Genomic DNA, 19646 nt, shown 5'->3' with positions numbered 1-19646 from the left:
CCCAACAGAGAACAATTTCTTCCATTTATTGTGAGATATATTATTGTTGAATATGCCGTAACAATATGCTACATACAGTACAATGTAATATGCTAGGTAGTCTACCATTGAAAATTAATAACAGTCTCAGTCAAGAATTCACGATACAATAACTTCTAAAAAGTAGCCAATAGTGTAGTATACTCAAATGCTTTTAATTTTTGTTTTCCCTAGTGCAGTTTTAACATAAAAATAAATCTTTTATACACTACAATTCAAAAGTTGGTAAATAAAAATAAATAAATAAATGCAAATAATACTTTCATTCAGCTATTTTATTCATGTTAAACTGAATTAACATTTAGAGTGTTGAGGTTTGTAAAGTATTTCAATCAAATGCTGTTCTTTTGAACTTTCTATTCATCATAAAAAAAAAACAGTTTCTACAAAACATTGAGCTCCACAACAAAAATACCTTTTTTTATGCCATACTTTGATGCCATAAGCTGATCTAGCATTCGTGGTGTGAGGGTTTGTAAGAAAGTACAGCACCCAGCTGTATAATGAAGTTAAAACAGCGGGAAGAGCCAGTAGTATCATACAATTTTGCCTCACTGTTCAGGGAGAGCAGGTCTGCTTGCTGTAGTCTAATGTTTGTGCCAGTCACAACGGCTCAAATAACGGACACATGACTAATAGCACTTGTGGTTTGGATGAGAAAGAGTGTGTAAGCTGTGTGTATGTAGATGAATGAAGAAAACAAGCATAAGCACTTATTAAGAAGTATAAAATGGTATACAAATAGTCAGTTCACCGCATTAATAATTTGAATACAAGACTTTTTCTCAGGTATTCAGGAGAAACCAAAAATAGAAACTCAAAAATAGCTTTTTCAAACTTTACAAAATATAACTTTTTAACACTTTACTAGATTACATTTTAATCATCCTTCTTGTCATATATAACATCTAATTTGTAAAAAAAAAAAATATATATATTAGTCTATTGCTTAGTGTGAGTGTGTGTGTGTGCGTGTGTTGGATGGTCGTGGGGCAGGGGTATTTAAAGCCGGGCATCATTGTGACTGGATTATTTGTTTTCATCTAATAGGAGAAGGAGATGGAAAAGCAGAGGCTTCTGTACCAGCAGTCCCGTCTACATGACCGCGGAGCAGCTGAAATGGTTCTACAGATGATCAGTGCTTGCAAAGGTACACACACAGTCACTTATAACACATGTAAGTGGACTATGATAAAATAGCATACAATGATTGCATTCGGCTACCTTTGATCGCAGTGCAAGTATAACTAGGCATCAGGTGCAATGCATACTCAGGTTTTTTGTCGGTGGCACGACTGCTCAGTGGTTGTACAGCAGCTGTGGCAATGTTACATGACGTCTCCGTTCCCTCTTTCAGGGAATTAGGGTTACATACTTAACTGAGACCTTCCCTTTCAGTCGGTCACGTTGGTGACTGACAAATTGGGATCCCTACCAAAGCGCCATGGATGCTGCCCCTTCCAGTATCCTCTGCAAGCCTCGGGCGCCCCTTTTTAGATAATACTGGGAAAACGTACCCATTCCACTTGGAACTGGAACGTTGCAGAAGCCCCATCCTTCCTGAAAGAGATTTCGGAAGCATTTATACATATGAACAACCATTTAGGTGCATATGGAAGATTAGAGGTGATTGTAACCCTCTTGCAAGAGGCAGAAAGCCTGCCGGGGAAACACGGGCTCTGAAGATATACCGTGGACTTTACACATATGGCATCCACTTAGGTCTCTACATTTGGAGACCAAGCCCTCTACCAATTCTCACAAATTCATCGAATGAGGTCCTGGCATTAGACGTTCCACCATGTCTGGCTGCAAAGGGGATGGAGAAGCTCAACAGAGTCTACCATTTGGACTCTCTGAAGTGGTTTAAGCAAGCCGACACTAACCAGGGCCCCTCATTGCATCTGCCCATTTGAAGTAAGAACAAAGGAGGATACAGGCTCCACACGGAGACCTTTATTTATAGAATCTAGCGATCGTGTTGGGGGTCACACACCCCACAGCTCTACAAATATCTGTTAGCTTTGTATTCGGTCTACAGTATATACCATCTCAAGGCTCAGATGGGACAAAGCAAAGCTAGAGCTGGGTCTGCCTCCTCTGGTCAGCCCTGCCATGCTCCCCAACTGATCCCTGAAGGGAGTAGTGGGAACCTTGGGCACATAGCTGGGCCGGGCCTCGGAATTACCTGGGAGTTAGTCGGCCCAAACTCTAGGCACAATTCATCGACCAAAAATGCATGCCCAAAAATCGCTAACTTCAAGATGGATTGGTGATTTTTCATTGATAGAAACTTTAGCTCAACTGACTACAAAGCTGACTGCTATAGTGCTTTTGCACTAGAGACAGGTCCCAAGAGGGTATAGAGGGACTTAAACTTTTCACCCCTGTCCATGAACCGTACATGATGTTCCTAGAGGTCTGGATGCAGATGCCACAGGGTTCCCCATCTCTGAGTCAGTGGATCCTTTTTAAGAGGAATCTGCCAGGAAGGGTCTGTCACAAGGAGCATTAGTTCTGTGAACCAGGTCCGAGTGGGCCCGTAAGGTGCCACAAGCCGGACCTACTCCTTGTCCTCCATGATCTTGAAGAGCATCTGTGCGAGAAGGCTCACTGGAGGAAACGTATACTTGCGAAGGCCCTGTGGCCAGCTGTGTAAACAGGTGTTTCAGGTCTCGGGAGACTAGCATAAATTGACCGACAGCACCATCTGCTGTTTTTGGAAAAGAAAGTTGCTCAATTGCATTTGTGAGAAAATCTGCCTGCAAGCATTTGTAAGAAAATTAAGCCATGTTGTCTCACAGTTGTAACACACAATGCATATATTTGTCCATACCACTGCATTTTCTCTCAAATAGTTTTGTATTTGCAAATTACTTTGCGTTGGTTTGAACGTTTTTCTTTTCAAAACAGATTGTGTTTATTTACAAAACGCTGGATTTGTTTGAATATTGGCACAAAATTTGCTTTATAGAAACCCTCCACCTTCCCCAGCTCCTCCTGTATAGATCTGCTATGGTTAATGTATATGTTATTTGTGTAGCAGCATAATGTTTTAAAAAATCACAGCACCATATCAGCGTATGCACTGGCAGTAGTAAGTTTTTGTACTTGCTTTGCAGCAGCAGCAATAATCTACATCAACAGCAATAACCAGCAGCAGCGTAGTACAAACTGTTCTGCCAAATACATGAATTGTCATATCCATTGCCATGCTAAAATATTCAGTGTTTGTCAAGATATAACTAATAGTACCTATTCTACTTGAAGGGGTGCTTTTATGCTTTTTCACTTTTTCAACTATAGTAAGTCTGTAAAGTTGCTGTTTGAGTATAAAAAGATCTACAAAGTTACAAAGTTCAAAGTCTAATTAAAAATGAGATATTTTATTTAACAGAAATCACAAAAACTACAATGTGTTTTGATTTCTACTAGTGGTGGGGCGTTATCAGCGTTAACGTGCTGCGTTAACGTTAGACTCTTATCGGGCGATACAAAAAATATTGTCGTTAATCTATTCTCAAAGTTGGGTTGGGAGCTGGGTCTTTACTACGCAAGCTATGATGGCTTTCACCTTGATATTTTAGCACGGATGTATTCCTAGCCGAATCTCTAGGGGGCGAGAACGAGTCTTTAAACTTGTGTGTATGCTTACTGTGAAATTACCACATCAAATGTGACGTGCAAACAAGGATGCAGCTAAGATGCCGTAGGGTTTGCTTCAGGGAATTTTTTTTTTTTTGAAGAAGCTTCCCAATGGAAACCTCGACAAGACGCACGCCTGTTTCACACATAATCCGTCTGCAGTGCGTATGCAGTCTGTGTGCATTAAGTATGTGGTGCAGAAGTAGCACGGACTCATACTCATTGTGCTTTCACACAGGACACGTTTGCAGTCCGCTACTCGGTACGTGAACGAACGCTGCACTGCTGCAGACGCAACACTCCTGGAACGCACTGACGGACCGCAGCCACGTGAACGCTGGAATCCGTTAATATGGGTGCTTAAAAAATATGCCACGCATACGCACTGCAGACAGATTGTGTGTGAAACAAACGTAAGGTTGTTTGCACATTGTGCAATGTGGAATTTGTTTACAGCTTTCTCAAGCAGTTTGGAAACAGGAGATGAGCCCCTGGTCTAATGCACCACCTGGCTTGAGAAACCCGTTCTCAAAGACGTTACTTTTAGTCATTATTTTATTTGGGTAGCACACGTATTCTGAATGCATTCGGCAGAATTCAAATAAGACATTTTAATCTAGATTAATTCCAAGATTACAGTGAGATTAATATAGGTTAAAAAAATTAATCTTTGCCCACCACTAATTTCTACACATTGTAGTTTGGACTACACGTTGTAGTTTGGACTACAACGCATATTTTCTGGGATTTGTAATATCGCAAATACCTGCGAATGGGACGAGACCTGGTTGAGCTGCACTAGAGAAGGCAATGAATGTTATCACCGTTGGAAACATGCTAGCTTTCCCAAGGCAGACAAACTTAGAGTGGTTACAATCATCCAGGTTTAAGTTGCACTTAAATTGATTTGATTCTGATGCAATATTTACACTGAAGCTCACAGCAGGCGGCTATTGCATGGAGCAGGACATTTCCCGACCAGTTGCCCAGCTAACCGATCACAACTCATTTCGTATTTCAGAAGGCGAGCCTTCATTTAATAGAAGAACTATTCGAGCCGTTCATGCCAGACTGGGGAGAGAGATGTAATAATGTAAAATATGTGAAAAAAGTGAAAGTGACGTGACATTCAGCCAAGTATGGTGACCCATACTCAAAATCCGTGCTCTGCATTTAACCCATCCGAAGTGCACACACACAGAGCAGTGAACACACACACACACACTGTGAACACACACTCAGAGCAGTGGGCAGCCATTTATGCTGCGGCGCCCGGGGAGCAGTTGGGGGTAACAAGTAAGATTTCTTACATACCAAATCAGCACATTAGGATGGTTTCTGAATGATCATGTGACACTGAAGACTGGAGTAATGGATTCGACTTTTGCCTTTATAGGAATAAATAATATTTTAAAATATATTTAAATGAAACACATTTTTAATTGTAATAATATCTAGCAATATTAGTGGTTTTATTGTGGTTACGATTAAATAAATGCAGCCTTGGTCAAAAACAAAAAAAAAATCTCATTGGCCTCAATCTTTTGAACTGTTTTTGTAGATCTTTACACTTTAAATTGCCTTACCAGTCTGACTAACAATCACACCAGCTTTGGTCTTTTGTAATATGTTATAGGTGAGACGGGAGCCATGGTGTCCTCTACTCTCAAACTTGGCATCTCCATCCTCAATGGTGGCAACAGTGATGTTCAGCAGGTCAGCTGATAGTACTCTATCTATTAGTGCAATAAATATACCTGTGTAATTTCTTAAATGAAGTTACCATGCTAAGCTTAACAGATTAACTCAATGCAACATTGACAAAAGTGTCTTGATGTCTTGTGCCAGAGGATGTTGGACTACCTGAAAGACAAGAAAGATGTGGGCTTCTTCCTTAGCCTACAGGCTCTCATGCAAACCTGCAGGTACATGGCCATCACTTTTTTTCTTTTAGTATTAACTTTAAAATGATCAGTATTGTTTATTTCAGAGTTATGTTGAAGTATAGCAATATTTGCAACAAAAAGTGTATTCTGCATTGCTGACTATATGTATTTGGTAGAGTGTAGATGCATTATATAAATTTGACGTTTTGTTTGTTGACAGTGTTCTGGATCTGAATGCGTTTGAGAGACAGAATAAGGCAGATGGTCTTGGTATGGTGTCAGAGGAGGGCTCAAGTGAGTCTAACATCACATAGATTTGCTACCTCCGATCTCTCGCCTATTTAGTGATGAGTTTAGGACCCAATCACACTATATCTGAATTTTCATCATGGCAAATTCAAAACATTCACAACAGGATTTAAATGAGAACCGGATATACACTCCTCCATGCTGATTCATGATACTACTGTGTGATGATCTGTTGTTTTTATTTTTGTTCCTATATATATATATATATATATATATATATATATATATATATATATATGTATATATTGTGTTGGGTAAGTAACTTAAAAAAAATTATTATCCACTAATAATTACTATTACTACTTTAAAATTGTAATTTGATTACATTACTGCATTTAAAACGTAATCAGATTCCTAATTACTTTACTTTCAAGTTACTTTCGTTTACTTTACTTTTCAAGTAAAACCTAGAAAATACACTACCAAGAGAAACTCATAGTTCTTTCATTAATTTAATAATGACTGAAGAATACACGAGTAGCCTATTATTTGTATATCTTACAGTACACTCCCAATATCTACAAAATTTTTTGTTTGATTTTGTTTTGTAAAATAAATAAAACAAATAGGGTGTGCTTTCTGCATTCAGTCTCTGTGTCTTTCCCGTCTGAGCTCACCTATATCACACACATCCTGCCTTTTAGCTCACATTCTCCAGTGATTTATTAAAGGACATACTGATGTGCAAAACATGATTTTTACTTCATAATTTTTAACACTGCATTTGTAACTTAAGTAACTGTAATCAAATTACATAAATGTAAAATGTAACGCCTTAGTGTGTTACAAGGGAAAATAATGAAATTACAGTAATGCTAAGTAAGTTACTGTGTAACGAGTTATACCCAGCTCTTCTATATATATATATATATATATATATATATATATATATATATATATATATATATATATATATATAAATTTCTTAATCAGTATTTTTGTCTTATTACTTGTATGCATATCTATCCTACTTGATAAGACAAATTGTATAGGATAATTAGACTTTTTTTCAGAAAATATATATTTTTAAAGTTTATTTTCTCAGCCCATTGGCATTATACTTGTCTGAAGCATAAATCTAACACAATGAGGTGTATGCTTAAATAATTTGCCATTGGTGTGAGAAAAACAAAATTAATCAATATTTTTGTAAAGTTTTGCAGTAAAAAAATATCTAAAGAGGCAAAGCTGAAATATTAATACTTGTTTTTAAGAAATACTGAATTAAGACATTGTTTATTAAAGGTTTTTACTTTATCAAATGATTTTTTTGGTCCACAGGTGACATTTCCACTCTTTATGTGTAAGACTCAGACTGTGTTTAATGTGCAGTTTCTTTGTTTCTTACAGAAGCATCGTAGCGTACCTGTTTGTATTAGTCTGTTATATTTCCCATGCCAGAAGCCTACAATCCTACAATGTCCAACTCACTGACTCTCTCTCTTTCTTCCTACCACCATCACTCCATTCCCAACCTCCCTGTATACACCTCTCCTCTCCTTCTTTCCTCCTTGTTTTTCAGACATCAAGCTAGAGCGTGGTAAATAATCTTGTCTCTATATATTTATCATCACTCCCTCTTTCCTTCTGTCCCATCTCCTCCTGTCTTCCTCCTTTTTTCAGCTCTTGTGAAGATCTCATTTTGTTGGTGTGTAGTTTACCTGCATTTCATTTCGTACTCAAGGGAACTTAAAAGAGAACTCTTTTCAGTCATTGCTAATGTTTTGGGGCAGCCAACTCCTTTTCGATTCTTATAAAACAAGAGATAGATTCCACATTATGTAACTCTAATGCAATTCTGCTGTTTTCTGAGAGGTTTTTTTATACAGCTTTTCCTGTTATATTGCAATGGCTGTAAAGTTTGCACTTTGCCCTTGAGTGCTCCGTCACAGATCTACTGTAACTCCAGCATTCACTGACTGATTGAATGGAAAGAAAGACATCTGTCTTTTCTTTTCTGATCAGTTTTCTCTGAGGAGATCACAGAGAACTGTGGTGACCAGTGTCACCAAAACCATGAAATGATTTGCAGATTCAGGAACCTCCCCAAGTCCTTTATCCCCTGAAATGAGCCATCTAACATTATTTGAACCATTCTTTCAAATAATGAGGTGCCATGTTTACTTCAGAAGACGAGAGCGTCTGACATGGCACATTATACCGTAGAAATTATTTAGTGTTTAGTCTCTAGAGCGTTTTTTAACCTTCATTAGTGGACATCAGTAACATTAACAAAAGTTCCATGTCATTCTTATAAAGTTTGCCCAGATTTGCTCTCCATCAATCGCTCTCCAGAAAATGTTCCAAATCTCGTCGGACGTGAATGATCGAGTCATTTTGAGTACCAAGTCATTTTGAGTAGAAGTGTGCTATTAGTTTATTAAGTAGGTTTACAATTAGCAGTCCTTTTTGGCCTGGTGGACGTTAAAACAATTTTAAACCCAATCACCCAAAATACCCTAGCAATTGTCTTGCAACACCCTAAGAACCCTCAAGAGACCAGATTCACCGCTATTTTCTTCTTATTTCTAAATTAAGAATACAATAGTTTTTATATTAATGTATTAAGAATGTTTTGAAGGCTGTGGTGAAGAAAGCTCTTGATAGCTTCTTAAAGTCCTCTAACTTTGTCTTAAGTCCCCCAAGGTTAGATGTTTTGTGGGCTGTTTAAAATACTAAATATTATATGTATTATTACTAGTGCATGAGTGCTCAGAAGTGACACAACTGATTGATTAATTCAATTATGGTTGTACTTGTGAAAACAAGGAAAATATACCTTATTTTTTTTGTTTTAACAATTATGACACATTTTTCCCTGTGTTCAGAAAATATGAGAGTGCATATATGAGGATGCATTCACTCTAAAGAGAGAGCGCTCGGACAAGAAAAGTAAACTCTTTAAAATATAACTATTTAAACCAAGAAAAAAAAAAAAAAGTGACACAAAGTTCTGAAAATGCCAGTTACAGTAGAATGAAAAAAGTGTGCACTTATTATTATTATTGTACTTTTGAGTATTTGAACAGCAAGTCTTGGGCAAAAAGCTCCATACCACCGTTATCGTATAAAAATGATTTTCATGAATTGCACAAAGGAACTTTTTTCTTAGTAGATATCTTATGAAGATTTTCATGAATTTGGACCCAGAACATTCAAGCAAATGCTTCTCAATGTTAAACCCCAATGGAGTGATCCAATTTTGAGAGCTTTATGGAGAGCATTTCAAAGTGAATATCTTGAAGGGTTAAACAGGCCTACAGATTAATGGAAGCTATTCAAGTTTAAATTAACAGCTTGCTGACTTAACATTCATTCATGCTTTATAGTTGACTTAAAGCTGCGGTAGGGAACTTTTGACGCTCTAGCGGTTAATAAACAGAACTGCTTGCGTCTTGCATCTTCTCTGTTTATGTCTATGAAGAATCACAAAGATACTGGGTTACTCCTCCGCGGTATACCCTAAGCAATCTAAAATAGTCCGAATATAAACACTTATTATAGGTGCACCCTAGTGATTCAGGACAAGCTAAAAACACGGTTTGGAAAATGGTTTCATGGTGTACTCGCTTATTATATACATTTTTCTACATTTTGAACACAAACAAAGTTACAGACCGCAGCTCTGATTGGTTATTTTTTACCCGGAGCGATGGAGTTTCTGCAAATGGCAATAGAACCACTGGGAGGAGCCAGAGGAGCTTGATTTTTTTCACAGATTATCTGTCTCATATTCTACTGTCAGGACATAATGACAGGTTTAATAAATATGTAAAAAATATTTTTTTTACAAAAGTTCCCTACAGCACCTTTTACTTATATCCTACTAGCAAGTGCATCCTTAAACTATAGATGGCCTAAATGTAATGCATGATTTCTATGACAAAAAAATAGTATCCATTAATAATAATTACAACTGTATTTTATTAATTATTATAATTAAATCAAATGATACTGCAATTGACAGTACAATTGCATAAGTTCATTATTTGAAATGTTTTTTAATGACATAGCAGTGCACTTTTTTGTGGCATCTGTTTTTTTATTGTATTTTTATCTAGCTAACCTCGTTTCCAGATATTCACTCTCGGACTGATATATATTGGGCCCCAAATCTGTGTGATGTGTATGAAATGTATTACTTCCCATTTCTTGACATCTGAAAATAGCTTAATTTCTTAAAGTTCATTTTCTTTCTTTTTTCACGGTATTTTTTTTATGTTTTTCTTATTAGTCTTACTCTTGTCAAATAGTGTCTTATTCCATCATCTATCCTTTTTAGCACATTACCTCTGGCTCATCTTTCCCACACCTCCAGGAGTGCAGTAGATCTGTTTTGCATGATTGTGGGTCTGTGTGCTGTTTTTTGTTCAGGTCTTGTCTTCTTCTCTATTTGTGTCCTTCATGAAGATCGTCGTGTCGTGTGTCATTTCAGTGTCGGTTGTGTTTATCCATGTTCCATGTCCGTTATATTATATCCCTGTTCCATATTTTCAATGTGTGATCTGTCAGACTGTATGTGTGTGTGTGTGTGTGTGTGTGTCTACTAGTGTTGCCATTCTGAGAGAGGGGAGGGCTTTAGTCTGTGGATTCAGTGTGGACATCAGGTCTCTGCCTCCCCTTTCCACGTTTGCTGGTCTGTTCTGCAGTGAACAGCTAAACGGATGTGCCACAGAAGGTCTTTGTGGTTCACTAACATGCTAATAGCTAGGCTGAAAGTGTTGTGAATGGTTATACTGTACTCACAGACACCCTAATCACCCTGAAAAGTGAAGGGATAGTTCACCCCAAAATTTAAATCATATCATTATTCACTCACCCTTGTGTCGTCCCAAACCCATATGCTGTTATTTTGTTAAATGAAACAAAATTGATAAATTCTTAGAAAGTTTGGGGGTCGATAAAAAATATGCAGAGATTATTCAGAAATGATTAAAAAAGGATGCATTAAATTGATCAAATGTAAATTAAAAAGATTTCTGTTTTAAATAAATGCTGTTTTTTTTAACCTTCTATTCATGTAAAAGTCTTGGGAAAAAATGCATCATTGTTTCCAGCTCAAACATTTTTGCCAATACGAAAAGTAGTGATTCTAAAGGAACATGTACACAGAAGACTGGATTAATTATGCTGAAAATAGTTTTTGCATTACAGAAATATATTACAAATCAAAATGTTTAACTTTAATAGTATTTCACAATGGTATTTATAATCAAATAAATGTAGCAATGGTGAGAATAAGAGGCATCTTAAAAACCATTAAAAAATCATATTAACTCCAAACTTTTGAATGGTTTTGAATGATGCTACGTGCTTTAAGTAGTTAAAACCTATATACTAATATCGTCAATATGTTAGTATATTAATATACTATTTTATATACTGTATACCATAGCAATATACTAAGTATAGTTCAAATCTATTAACATATTTACTGATATATCCCTTGAGAATTACTGGTATAAAAAAATATAATTCAACTTAATTTGGAGTACTACTTGTGCACAATGCACATTTCTTGATATTAAGCCTAAAATATGTTTTAATGTCACAGTTGATGAGGATTGTGTGATCTTTGAAAAACATCAGTAGTCAATGCAAAAAGTACATTTGCAATGTTTCCACTAGCACAGTCAGACATACTTCAGTTTATCTTTAGCTGGACTTCTCAGCACTACCTCTGCACAATTAAAGTGCATTGAGTACAAAATTAGCAGACTTTAGGTATACCAGTTAAGTATACTAAAAGTACAATTGCAGGGTATTTTATTAAGTACATAAATATGGGGATGTTTTTGTAGTATACTTAGCAGGAAATAAATGTATTTCAAATTTATTTGAATGTATTTATTTTTCACTTCCCTTCCGCCTGAACTCATGGTGGCATGGAAAACGGCATATGGGTTTAAAATATCACAAGGGAAAGTAAACAATGACAGGAGTTTTATTTTGGGGTTAACTATCTCTGTAATATAAACAAGAAAAGAAAATTGTCTATCTGCATAAGAATGGTCTGGTCATATTCCTATCTAGAGATATTTTGTCCCATTTTAGTTCACAAATTAACCATTTAATCATAGAAATGTATTGTAAAAACAATTTAGAGGTCTCTAGAGTGTAGAGTAAAGCACTGTTCAGGAGTTCTTCTCGCACATTCATGCTGTGTGTATGTGTGTGTCCCTGTTTAGAAGAGAAAGTGATGGCAGATGATGAATTCACTTGTGACCTTTTTCGCTTCCTGCAGCTGCTTTGTGAAGGCCACAACAACGGTGAGCTTCCTGAGATGTAGACTAATGCTTCTGAACACTTCCTCCACCACTTCGGTTTACTCGCTGTAGTGTTTGAAGAGAAAATCATGAAATCAGAAAAAGATGTGTTCCAAAAACAAGAACATCTCATCACATCTCAAAGCCCTTGCACTACATATACACTGTATCACTTTAACTTGAATTGACCATGAACAGATTCAATTGATCAAAATGAACATTAAGGACACTTTTAAAATGTAAAAAAGAAATTAACAATTAAAAAAAAAAAAAATGTAATTATATTATTTTCAAATGTAATAATATTTCACAATATTACTTATTTATTTATTTATTTTGCTGTATTTTTTTATCAAATAAATGCAGCCTTGATAAGCACAGTGACTTCTTTCAAAGGCATAAAAAATCTCACTGACCCCGAACAATGCCTAAAAATGAAATGCCTAATTATTTAAGAGAGCAGCTGGTTTTGCATTACCGTCTTTCTCCAGATTTCCAGAACTATCTGCGCACACAGACAGGCAGCACGACTACGATCAACGTCATCATCTGCACGGTTGACTATCTGCTCAGACTGCAGGTATAGCTTCATCTCTCTTGACTTCGTCTACATATACTAGCACCTAAAGTATTTGGACACTTAAAAATGTGTTAATGGCATTGCGTATGAGGACAGGAAAACAAATAAAGTTAATAATTTTCCTCACTCTGTTATCTTTTCTGTCTCAGGAGTCTATCAGTGACTTCTACTGGTATTACTCTGGGAAGGATATCATTGATGAACCAGGCAAAAGAAACTTTTCGAAGGCAATGACGGTTGCTAAACAGGTTTTCAACAGCCTGACTGAGTATATCCAGGTACTGATGTCACCATGTGCAGTCAAGCTCTATCAAACTTGCATAGTTTATCTTTTTTTTATTTTTGTTTCTTCACCTCAGGGTCCTTGCACTGGTAATCAGCAGTCTCTGGCTCACAGCAGATTGTGGGATGCCGTGGTGGGCTTCTTGCACGTGTTCGCGCACATGATGATGAAGCTAGCACAGGTGGGAACACACTTTGAGCACACACACCTCTAATGTGACTGATAAATCTTATTATATTGATCAATTTTATTGCACCTAGAAGACCTCGGATATTTCCAGAAAAGGTTCCATCAACACTGAATCAGTATCATCTGTATGTTGTTTTATTTTGGCATTCAAATACTTGACATTGAGTTTTGCCTAATCTAAAATCAAAACTTCACCAGCTTTACACAAAAGAAATCAGAGAAAAAAATGCATTATTTTTTTTTTTGTATTTATTTATTTTTTGTATTTCTGCAAAAAAAAAATTGAAAAGAGCAGGACTATTCGGATGTTAAATGTTCCAAATGTACATTTTTGTAGTGTTTAACTTGCATTGAGCTTATAATTTGCGCAACAGAATGGAAGTAAAATGCATGTAATACATGTACATACATACAAATATATATATATATATATATATATATATATATATATATATATATATATATATATTTGTATATATATATATATGGTCAGAGAAGACTGATGAAGAATATTTTCTCTGTTTTGGAGGTTGCATTTTTTTCTCAGTACTAATGTTTAATTATGCATAGTCTAACTAATTAATTAATTAAAATCTGTTTTATTTAATACTTGTTTTAATAAGTTACTGATCCGTTTACTAATTTGGTGGTGACTGTGGTTATTAAAACAAAGTATTGGAGTATTAAAACTTATAAGGAGACTTGGGGCTAGTTTTACTAAACAGGGCAAATTCCAAACGCAATTCTGAAACAGCGCTGATGGGTGTGGAAAATTCTTGAAGGGTAATTTACTACTAACACGTACAAATTAAAGAACACAGAAACAACATCTCATTTACATATCGACCAATGCAATATACCAAGCGCAGCGCAAATTAGTGTAGTCGCAAATAAAATAAATAAATAAAGAAAGAAGCAACAGTAAGTTAAAAAGAACAACAGGCCAAAAAATGAAAAAATGAAGGGTTGCAAGAAGTTTTGATAGAGCTAGCATTGGGTAACTCCTCCTAGTTGAGGGTTCCAAGACATCTTCTATTTCCTGAAGCAAATTAAAAATAATGTGGCTTGGCAAATGACATGTTCGGAGAATTGTTCTGAATGTGTTCTTTTTGCATTCCGAAATGTGGAAAAATCCTCTCTTCTACCAAGCTACAGTGTCTTCTCCTAGCAACAACAATTGTAGCCATTTCAAGTCCAAAATAGTTCAAGACATTTTTTGTTGGTGTTAAATAATGGCGCAAATACCAGTAATTTGACGAGCATAACCTTAGCAAATTGCGTTGCATAAATTGTCGAAATTTGCGATACATTTTTTTACATTTAAATTCTCTCCTCCCAAAAATATTGCGTCTGAAAGGGAAACTTCTACAAATGCATAGTCAATAAGGTCAGGCGCAAAAATGACAGTGCCTTTTCAGTGCTAAAAGTGTCTTTGAAAATCCTGACTACTATCTTAATGGCAAAAGACAGTTTGTGCTATTGCAAGCTGAAAGTAAAACTAGCCCTTGGTTGTTTCTTTAGAGTATCATCTGTTTTATGGCAAGCTTTTCTTAAATGTAACTGAGATTTTAAATAGTGTAGTCTCAGTTTATTGGCTGATCACTATTTCCAAGCTTGATTATAGTGGATTATTGAATGTATTGTATTTCACACTATTGTTATTCTATTATATAAATGTTTAGTCCAGTATCGCCACTAATCCATGAATGTGGAACATGTTCACAAGTGTGACATGAATGTTGATGCTCTATAATCTTTAATCATGTGTTGTTTCTCGTAACCTTTCTTGTTGTGTTGTTTGATTTTGTTCTGTGTGTTACACATCTGGTACCTGTGTACTGCATTTTTGTATTTCTTAAAATTGAGAATCTCTCCCGCTCTCTCAGGCTTCAAAAATGTGAATATGGCTGATTTACCTGTCTCCAGTCTGCCGAAAGATCAGTGCCCTCCTGTCAAAGTTGGTTCCTAAAAAAACAAATTGACAAGGCCAACTTAACTGTAATGACCTTATTTTTCAACAAAATTTACTTAATTTTAATATAAAACAGCTTTGCCCTGTTTGTCTGCATAAAAAGACGTGAGAGACTATAAAACAGACATGCAAAAAAAATAATAATAATAAATTTGAATGAATAAATATATCTAAGAGAGTTGGAGATACAAAATCAATACAAAATACAAAAATGTATTAAAAATGTTGATGGGTAACATTTTTATTCTGATGTGTAACCCTGCCAGATGCACCCTGACCCTGGACTCCGAAATGGCGTAAGGATCTTTGTTTTTGCTTCCATCTTACACACTTGTGCACTGCTTTCCACACACGTTCACAGTACACAGAACAGTTTCTTCTTTGCTTCCTGTTTCCGTTGTATTGCTTATGTCTCGGCACGTTTTCTGCAAGTGTTTTCACTTACAATTTTTTGTCATGTACATTCCCTCTGTCCCCACTGTATCAGTGTTGAATTTCTGAAAGCAGTCTTAACCTTGTTGGGTTTATTTTGATATACTGGAGCTGAGGGAGGTGTCACTATGCAATGTTCCTGCTGTTGCTCACTTGTAGAGGAAATGTATTTCCCTCGACCTGCACTATGTTCAATTTTTCATATACAGACATACAGTCTAAAGAAAATCTGTACAATACTGCGTAAATCTCACAAAACCTGTCAAGATCACGGCTGGGTCACATTTTAAAAAGTATAAAAAGTGCATTCATGTGTGTATTTTTTACATTTTTATTTGATTGTATTTGTCCAATTAAAATTATCCTAAACCAAATGATATTCATTGCAATATTGTATTATGAACCTATGAATACAATATACATTTGTTTCACTGAAACAATATACCATTTCTTTTTTTTTTCGCTTTTGATTTTGCAGTTTTGTGAGATTCATCTAATCTTTCTTTATGTGTATGTGCAGGCCTTTGTGCTCTTTTGTTGTTAAACATGTTGGTGTGTATACTGTGTTTGCAGGTGTGTGTGATATAGTTTTGTATGAAAGACCGTTTATGTGTCTGCTGGCTTTACTTCATATGCTTAGACCATTAGCAAGGCACATATAAAATGTGCTTGCAAAGAACCTAGATATTTATTGTTAGTAATAGGAATTACGTACTATGCCACTTTGTGGCAATATTTTGCTGATACAAAGTCATAAAGAATATGTTAGTCCTCATCTATGCCAGGACTGACATCTGCTTCAGGCTTTTCTATCTTCATATCCATCTCTAAATGTCCCTGTGTTAGATGTTAGGTTACAGTATGTGATACTATGTTTGTGTCTGTTTATAAACGCAAACCCAGGATCATTTCTGGAGTAGAACACATTCTGAGGTAAGCTGAGAGTAGGTGGAAATTGTCCCAATAGTGCACCACCCCCCCCCCCCCCCCCCCCCCGACCCCCACCCAAATAAATAAATATTTCATTTATTCTACTAAAATCTAATTTAGCCTGATCAGGAGATTTGGTGTTCTCTGAAAAACTCTCTTTTTATGGTTCCATGCTGCATATCATATTAAAAACTATGCAGTACCAGTAATATATTTGAGCTGAAAGATCTTTTTATGCACTCTATAAGTGATGGTTTGAGACAACGATTTTTTAGTTTACATAAAAAAAATGTTTTAATTTGTTGTGTGTCTTAATCTGGTTGTGTGAAACAGGACTCCAGCCAGATTGGTCTGTTGAAGGAGCTTCTGGATCTGCAGAAGGACATGGTGGTGATGCTCCTCTCTCTGTTAGAGGGTAAGAAATATCCGTCCATCAAATGTAACTTTAATCTGTAAAGCCATTTAAAGGATTAGTTCACTTCCAGAATAAAAATGTCCTGATCATTTCCTGACCCTCATGTCATCCAAGATGTTCATGTCTTTCTTTCTTCAGTCAAAAATAAATTCAGGTTTTTGAGGAATTTTTTTCTCCATATAGTGGACTTAAATGGTGGCCAAGAGGTTGAAGGTCCAAATTGCGGTTTCATTACAGCTTCAAGTGACTCTACATGATCCCAGTCAAAGAATAAGGGTCTTATCTAGCAAAATATTTTCTAAAAAAAATAGTCACACAAAATGATTGTCACATTGAAAAGGTCACACATGACAATGGCAGAAGTACCGACTCAGTGTTTACAAGGCGAACATGCAAAGAAAGTCAAACGTCCTTTACATAAAAAGGTAAAATGATGTCAGTCGGTTTCGAAGTTGGAGGAGAAAATGAGATGAGATGAGAGAGTTTTTCACCTTACCCTACCTTTTTGAACAAAAGTGCACAGAAAAGAACTAAGTGTGCATGACCTTTCAATCATGATTATGTAATGTGTTAAGTCATGGACATACAATGCAGAAAAAAACTTTTTTTTAGAAAATGAAAGATAATTTCGCTAAATAAGACCCTTATTCCTCAGGTGGGATCATGTAGATTCATTTGAAGCTGCATTAAAACTGCAATTTGGACCTTTGGAACGTCGGGCACCATTAACGTTCACTATATGGATAAAAATCCTGGAATATTTTCCTCAAAAAACTCTTTGTGACATGAACGTTGACATGAATATCTTTGAATTATCAGGAAATGTTTTATTCTGGAAGTGAACTAATCCTTTAAGTCATGATCTACAGCCTGTTTTTTCTTGTATTATTACAGGTAACATTGTGAATGGCACAATCGCTCGCCAGATGGTTGACATGCTGGTTGAGTCTTCCAGCAACGTAGAGATGATTCTCAAGTTCTTTGACATGTTCCTCAAACTGAAGGACATTGTGGCATCGGATGCCTTCCGTGACTATGTGACGGACCCTCGTGGCCTTATCTCCAAGAAAGACTTCTCCAAGGCTATGGACAGTCAGAAGCAATACACTCCATCTGAGATCCAGTTCCTGCTGTCTTGCTCCGAAGCCGATGAGAACGAGATGATCAATTTTGAAGAGTTTGCAGATCGTTTCCAAGAGCCAGCCAAAGACATCGGCTTCAACATTGCTGTGCTACTCACCAACCTGTCTGAGCATGTTCCTCATGACACTCGCTTGCAGAACTTTCTGGAGCAAGCTGAGAGTGTGCTCAACTACTTCCGACCCTTCCTGGGCCGTATCGAGATCATGGGTGCCGGCAAGAGGATAGAACGGATCTACTTTGAAATCAGCGAGGCCAACCGCAACCAGTGGGAGATGCCTCAGGTCAGAGAGTCAAAGCGGCAGTTCATCTTTGATGTCGTCAATGAGGGTGGTGAGTCTGAGAAGATGGAGCTCTTTGTGAACTTCTGCGAGGACACCATTTTTGAGATGAACATCGCCTCGCAGATCTCAGAGCAGGAAGAGGAGGTGATAGAAGATGAGGACGAAGAAGACGAGGAGGAGAGCAGTGGTGGCGGGAATGGAGAGGGTGAAGGAGAAGAAGGGAATGGAGAAGCAGCACCACCTGAATCCAGCTCAGCCTTTGCAGACTTCATCAAGAGCGTAATGGACTTCATCAGCCTCTTCACTTTCCGCAATCTCAGACGCCGTTACCGCAAAATCAGGAAAATGACCATAAAGGACATGATTGTTGGTCTGGTCATGTTCCTCTATACTGTCCTCTTTGGCATCCTGCACTTCATCTACAGCGTCTGCCGAGGTTTCTTCATGCTCATCTGGAACACTCTCTTCGGAGGAGGTCTGGTGGAGGGAGCTAAGAAGATGACATTGACAGAGATCCTTACTAACATGCCCGACCCAACTCAAGATGAGGTGCACGGTGACCTTCCACCTGAGCCAGGAGCAAGAAAAGTTCAAGAATCAGGCGGAGCTGGTGAGGGAGAGGAGGGAACAGGAGTCGGAGAGGAGGAAGCAGAAGAAGGAGAAGAGGATGATGGTGGAAGACCTGGTTTTGGTCCTCACGGCGGTTTAGGAGATATGGGAGAAACTGAGCCAGAGGAGCCTCCGACTCCAGAAGGCAGCCCACTGCTGAAGAGGAAGCTGGTGAGAAGAAGAGTTTTGCATTTGTAGTCTAAAGATGTCATCTTTATTCAGTGAATTTTCACAGGTGAAATCCAATCGTTTTAGTTGGAATTAGTCGGGAATTACTTAGGAACGTTATGTGAGGGTAAAATATTTAAGTTCATCACATGACTTCTGTGTGAGTGGTGCTTCATACGTACATCACATCATTGTAGACAACATACTATGGACCGTTTTAACATGTGAAATTTTGCTAATGTGACCGCAACTTAAGAGTGAACGTTTCCACATTGTTCTCCTTCTCTTTGTCAAATATAATGGCGCTTCTTGCTTTTGTAGACTCATAATCTAAATCTCTCAGTCTACATATTCCTCTCCTGTGGGTATTTCAGGTGGTTGAGGAAGGAGAGGGAAAAGCAGTAGAAGAGGAGAAAGTAGAGGAAGAAACAGCCCCTGAACCGGAAAAAGCAGAGTAAGTAATGGGAATCAAATTATTAAAGACTTTCATTGGTGAAAA

At 37.0% G+C, this 19646-nt stretch overlaps 1 protein-coding gene across 17 annotated transcripts in view; it reads left to right on the top strand.

The window, feature by feature from the left end:
• ryr1b (ryanodine receptor 1b (skeletal)) overlaps positions 1-19646 on the top strand; it is a 98094-nt gene that overhangs the window by 69622 nt on the left and 8826 nt on the right. For 4 of the 17 annotated variants that reach the window (XM_026287621.1, XM_026287615.1, XM_026287616.1 and 1 more), the window contains 15 exons: positions 1090-1189; positions 5321-5400; positions 5533-5609; positions 5791-5864; positions 7402-7419; positions 12068-12148; positions 12637-12725; positions 12875-13003; positions 13085-13189; positions 13269-13322; positions 15436-15465; positions 16505-16534; positions 16865-16946; positions 17841-19150; positions 19522-19601. In XM_026287621.1, coding sequence (XP_026143406.1) covers positions 1090-1189; positions 5321-5400; positions 5533-5609; positions 5791-5864; positions 7402-7419; positions 12068-12148; positions 12637-12725; positions 12875-13003; positions 13085-13189; positions 13269-13322; positions 15436-15465; positions 16505-16534; positions 16865-16946; positions 17841-19150; positions 19522-19601 — 2339 coding nt within the window. The remainder of the gene's footprint in view (positions 1-1089; positions 1190-5320; positions 5401-5532; positions 5610-5790; positions 5865-7401; positions 7420-12067; positions 12149-12636; positions 12726-12874; positions 13004-13084; positions 13190-13268; positions 13323-15435; positions 15466-16504; positions 16535-16864; positions 16947-17840; positions 19151-19521; positions 19602-19646) is intronic. The other 13 variants (XM_026287622.1, XM_026287617.1, XM_026287631.1 and 10 more) reach the window with 10 other exon arrangements.

Source organism: Carassius auratus, chromosome 18 (assembly GCF_003368295.1).
Source record: "Carassius auratus strain Wakin chromosome 18, ASM336829v1, whole genome shotgun sequence".
Taxonomy (NCBI): Eukaryota; Metazoa; Chordata; class Actinopteri; order Cypriniformes; family Cyprinidae; genus Carassius; species Carassius auratus.
Note: the sequence above shows the minus strand (reverse complement) of the source record. Positions and strands in the feature narration are given on the sequence as shown.